This window comes from Macrobrachium nipponense, chromosome 5, assembly GCF_015104395.2.
Source record: "Macrobrachium nipponense isolate FS-2020 chromosome 5, ASM1510439v2, whole genome shotgun sequence".
NCBI lineage: Eukaryota > Metazoa > Arthropoda > Malacostraca > Decapoda > Palaemonidae > Macrobrachium > Macrobrachium nipponense.
This window is the reverse complement of record NC_061107.1, coordinates 121,468,695-121,474,694: the sequence shown is the minus strand read 5'-3', so window position 1 is coordinate 121,474,694 and position 6,000 is coordinate 121,468,695. Positions and strand designations below refer to the sequence as shown.

Here is a 6,000-nt window from a genome sequence, read left to right as displayed (position 1 = left end):
ATAAGATAGCAAAAGTTGTTTGTGGATTATCAGTAAAAGTGCCTTCTTCTTGACCTGATCTTTTCCCTCTGAGCATTTTATAAGTTCCATTATCCATACTGACTGTCCTCCTCTAGTTGTTGAGGCAAACCTGGCGTGTGTGTGTGTGTGTGTGTTTTTACAATATATGGTCACGCTATACTTTTAACATAATTTATTTTAATAATGTCAATCCTGTTGTTGTGGATGACCCTCTTGCTTATTGTTCCGTTGATTTTTACAATGTTATTGTTTTTATGATTCTAATTATTGGCTTTGCTACTGATCTTGTTTTTAATTTCAATTATTTCGGGAGAAACTGAGCTAAACCCTCGGCCTGTTACTCATTACAATAATAAAAATTGCTAAGTGCTTTACTCAAATATTCGGGGCTTAAAGTCAAATTTTCTTGATCTCCACAGTTGTGCCTGTAACTACGATTTGTTATCTTTATACGAGTCCCTTGTCAATAGAAACAAGTAAAGGTAGAGTTTTTAATCCAGGGCTTGATGGATGCCCCTGACTTCATGTGGCTGTATGCTGTAAGTCTGGACGACATACTGATCGTCTGAAAAATTTTGAGTGTAACCGCATGAAGTGGTTTGCTTTAAAATTTTCAGTAAGTTTTACAATGTTTATGTATTTGCTGTTCACGGCAATCCAAATATCGACGAATCTATATATGACTGTTTCTTGGAAAGGATTAGAGTATGGCTCAGTCACAGGATTCAAAAGCTTCATTCGTCATTTGTGGAGTTGTCGAGATTGTAATGCAAAGCACAGCGAGTGGCTCAATTCAGATTCCACACATCAACATAGCTGGTCTGCTCTTGAGTGCAGTGTATGATCAAGTTTTGTCCAGTTCATTGAGGAAGCCACGTCTATTTCTGCCAATAGCTTAGACCTCATTTTCACAGATGTTCCAGCTATTGTGAAGTTCAAGGTCTGTGAATGTATAGGCAATTGTCATCATTGCTCTATTGACATGAACATATCTGTCAATCATTATATTCCTAATTCCACCATTGGAAGGCTAGTCTGGCTGAAATCTAGAGCCAATTGAGATCACAATATTGAAGCTTGTCAGACACTTAATATTACAGATGCTATATTAGATCCTGATCCCGAGAAGTTAAATGAAATGCTGGTGGCTATTTTAATAATGTATGTCACTAGAGAGGTCATCACATTCTGGTCAAATAACCAGCTATAGTTTGATTATACTTGTAGATGGGCCTACCATGACAAACAGACAAAATTTAACCATGGAGATGAAACGTTCAAATGAAAATGACACAATTATTGATGAGTCTCACAGGGCTGTGAATAGATCTTACCATACAGCCGAGAGATATTACAATAATTCCTTGAAGAGGAAACTTGAAGGAATGACTCAGCCTCATCTGTGCTGGACCAAATTGGCATCATTTGTCTTTGGGTCGTGCTCCTCTTCCACTCCACCACTACTAACAGTTGATGGTAGATTTGCTACTGGCCTTAGGGAAAGGCTGAGCTGCTTCTTCATCGAGCTTTTGAAGATCCTAAGCAATCAGCAGAAGTAGTCAGTTCCCTAATATTTGTCTTCCTGAACCTATTATTACAACATTTGCATTTTGCTTATTGGATGTTAAGAAGAAAATTCTGGATAATCTTGAGAGCTGAGGTGGAGAAGATACTGATCTACTAAGATTTTATTTCAAGTAGTATATTTACGAATGAGCACAGGCAAGCTTAGCAATACAGTGCCTGTTACAAAGAGTGACAAATATGCAGACTGCAGTAAATACAGGCCTATCTATATTTTGCCCGTACTCACCAAAATTACTTAGAACTTATTTTTAATCCACTATACTATATAATTATGTATGTGGATTCTAAAGGATTGTTAACTGGTAGTCAAAACATATATAGGAAGCACTTAAGTAGTACCTTAGATGCTATTTTACATTTAACATACCATTTGCAAGAGAACTTTGATAAGGGTTTGAGTGTAGTGTAATTCAAATAGATTTTAGGGCTGCTCTCGATTTAGTAAATCACGAGGCACTTGTTTATAAACAGCAGAATTTTGGAGTGGGTGGATATGTTTGAGGATACTTCAAGATTTTCTTACAGGTAGGCAGCAGCGAAGTAGTTGCTGTTGATGGGATCTTTAATGAACCAAGACCTATTGTGTTTGGAGTTCCACAGGGTAGTGTTCTTGGTACACTGTTATTTTTAGTGTATACTATTGATGTGGTTGTTGGCCTTGAAAACAAGATGTTTTAGTATGCTGATGATGCAACTCTTGTGGGTGTAGTCAAGTTGCCGCTTATGAGAATGAAGCTGCCCTTTGCCTCAATCGGGACAGAGACCGGACCAGAGAATGATGTAAGAGGTGTGGTGTGAGGCTGAACTCCAGTAAATCGAAAAAACTATCAATTAGCAGCTCTCGTTCAGATTTCCTACCCCATCCTCCGCTTCAGGTGGATGGAATTTTATTGAACGAACATGAAGCTTTAACTATTCTAGGTGTAACCTTTAACTCACATATAACTTTTGAGAAATATCTAATGAAAGTTTTTCAGCAAATTCCGCCCGAAAGTTCGGTGTTGTTCGTGAGGCCTCCTATATTCATAGCAGGGATAAAATCAGTGCTACCTGTTTTAGGTATTTTGAGTTAATTTACTGGATACTGTTCTCTGGTGTGGGTATCTTCTTCTGTCAGAGATTTATCTCTTTTAGATAGAGTGGTTCGTAGTTGTAGGTTTCTGTTTCGTAATAGTAGATGGTCTCTCGTTTGTCACTTTTTCACCATATGATGCCTGATCCCCTTTATCTGCAGAGAAAGAGCAACCAGATTAGCTGAACAGTAGAAGCACCAATATGCAGTCAATGTTTTGCCTCCCTCGCTGTCGAACTTCTCAGTTCAAGAGGTCCTTTATTCCTCCTCACACCGTTGGACTGTGGAACAGCCTCCTTGAGGGTGCCGTGCAATTCAAGTGAAAATTATATACATTTGAATATTTTACTTGCATTTTGAATTTTATTAAGTTGTTAATTTATCTGTTTTTATAATAACTGATCACTTTCTGTGATTCCCATTACCTTCTGTTAGTTCTTTCTAATGAACACCTACATAAATATTCTTTGGGAGCTTCTGGAATTTCAAGTCAATGACCCCAGTGGGCTTGTTCCTATGAACAGGGTTTAACCTCTAAATAATAATAATAATAATAATAATCCAATGATTGATCTCATAAATAAATTAGTAAAAGATGCTATAATCTATTTCAATTAGTACAATTGCTGAAATTCCATTCCGAATTTCGTTATCTTGACCTACTTCTTTTCTCTATCGATTTTCCTTCTGTCTTACAGAGAGTTGGACTCCACCTTTTCAAGAAAAGGCCTGTTCATTCTGGGGTTAAAGCTCTGCTTAAACCTGAGCCTAAAACTGGGAAAAAACATGATAAGTTCCTTTCCTTTTCTTGTCAGTTTTGTAAGCTATTATATCTCTTGATGTCTCTTGTTTTTCCTGGGTTCTACCGAGGCTACGTAAGCAGAACAGAGAAATACACAGTGGACAATGAAAAATAATTTGAAAGTTGTTCATATCAACCTCACTGAATAAGAATGGCGTTTGTTCTCCATGAAACATCAAATGTCTGTCATAAATTTCGTTACGTTTTGTTTGTAGAATCTTTTGTCTAATGTAATAAGCTTTGTATGTTTGGGATCATTTGATAGCAAACATCAGCATTTTTCCAGAGGCCACGTGGCCTACGTTAGAGTCAAAACAGAACACTCGTATTGCAAAAATGATAAATGTTCGTAATGATGACATAACTAGAGAAATCTCACCATCACCTTCATGACACTGGAAAACATGAATGCAAGTGTATTTCTTCTTTCAATAAGAAAAAAAATTTCACGTTTCAGTTCCTTGCTTTATAAATTAATAACTTGTAGCACAGACTGGAGAGACAGAGGCATTCAGACGTTATTACTCTTCTAACTTTGCAGATTGCAAACCGACTGACGCATGCGTTGCCAACGGTGGTTATTGCATCCAAAGCAAGAAGAAAGAAGACTGCAGTGGCCTCTTCTTTCCCAAGGAATGCAAGTCAGCACTATGTTCCTGCTGTGTGGAAGGTAAGAAGACGAACTCTAGAGAAAAATGTAGTTCGCAAACTCATTATTTCGTTTTCTTAAGCAAGTGATTCATGTTGCAGTTTCACTTAAATCCAAATCCTGTCAATATGGTATATCGAATGAGCCTTCTGCGCCTCGTTCCTAAGTATTCCCTAAAATAGCAATCACTATTTTATCATTATAAACGTCATTTAAGAAGCAGTAGCTTGCCTGGACCGTTGTGATCCCTGAAAAATGCCATTGACCATAAATTCAGACATGGGAAGACTTTTCTTCGGATTCAAGCCACTCGTTAGAAGCAGATTTCTTGTTCCATTTGTTCTGTGTACTTTTTATCAAGAACTTTGCTTCTCGACTTCCATTCTAAACTTGAAAGTTTTGACACTGTACTAAACTGATGTCTAATGAAAGATATCTTATATTGGTTCTTGAAAAATTGTTGCATAAACATTGCTAAGCCATATTTTCCAGGCTTCCTTATGATGTGCAATCTGTTTTGAATGTTCTTATGGGTTCACTTACCTTGATAGTGCATGAAATCCAAGATTAATATGAGTTAAATAGTCATGGAATTTGGTATCACATAGTGGCTCATAAAATTGTTTCAAGATGGTCTATTTTCTAGCCTCATTTACTAAAATTTGTTAAAATAAAAGGATCTGAAGACAATTAGTTGAGTGATTGCTTCTTCAAGGCTTTTTTTTTCACATTTTTCTGAGAGAATCTGGGATCATTGCCTCCTCCATAAGTTGCGAATTGATCCAGTCTGCCAAGAGTAATACGAAATCTCATAGTCATTCACTCATTCTCACGATCGTTTCATAGGATAGGAATTGTACGTCCTTGCTTTTGGCATCAGCTACATTCCAACAGGATGGATGATGAATACGCAACAGGGATAGGATAGGCAGACAGACAGACATCTGGGCCGCCAACTCAGAATGCCATTATGAGGAAGGCAAGGCCCTGAGCAATGCATTCGAGTAGAGTGTTACACACACATATAGATTATATATATATATTTATATATAGATATAGATATATATATATATATATATATATATATATATATCTATATATATATATATATATATACTATATATATATATCTATATCTATATATATATCTATATATAGATATAGATATATATATATATATATATATATATATATATATATATCTATATCTATATATATAGATATATATATAATATATATATATATATATATATATATATATATCTATATATATAATATATATAATGTGTGTGTGTATATATATATATATATATATATATATATATATATATATATATATATATCTATATATATCTATATATAGATATAGATATATATATATATATATATATATATATATATATATATATATATTTATATATATATATATCTATATATAGATATATATATATATATATATATCTATATATATATCTCTATATCTATATATATATATATATATATATATATATATATATATATATAGATATATATATATATATATATATATATATATATATATATATATATATATATATATATTATGCATGCGTGTGTGTGTGTATACATTTCACCCTGAAAAGATGGAGCTAAATAACACGCTATATAGTCGAGATAGGTTTTATTCCTCTTAATTCAACAGATACGATATGTAAGTTGGGGAGAGAACGCATTTTTGTCTCTTGACTGAATGCTTTGCTTTGGCACAATCTTACCCTACAAAATGTGCGAGTTTGATTCTCTGCACTAGGCTTAGTGGTGACCATCATATATTGATGTTGTAAAGACATCGGGAATTTAAAGAGGGCATCGAGGCTATTCAATACATAC

The 6,000-nt window shown here is 34.5% G+C and overlaps 2 protein-coding genes across 2 annotated transcripts in view; both read left to right on the top strand.

The window, feature by feature from the left end:
• LOC135215923 (latent-transforming growth factor beta-binding protein 4-like) overlaps window positions 1–6,000 on the top strand; it is a 593,663-nt gene that overhangs the window by 225,996 nt on the left and 361,667 nt on the right. The window lies entirely within an intron of this gene.
• The window catches only part of LOC135215325 (uncharacterized), a 146,682-nt gene continuing 141,965 nt past the window's right edge, over window positions 1,284–6,000 (top strand). The window contains exons 1-2 of the mRNA XM_064249885.1: window positions 1,284–1,497; window positions 4,024–4,152. Coding sequence (XP_064105955.1) covers window positions 1,284–1,497; window positions 4,024–4,152 — 343 coding nt within the window. The remainder of the gene's footprint in view (window positions 1,498–4,023; window positions 4,153–6,000) is intronic.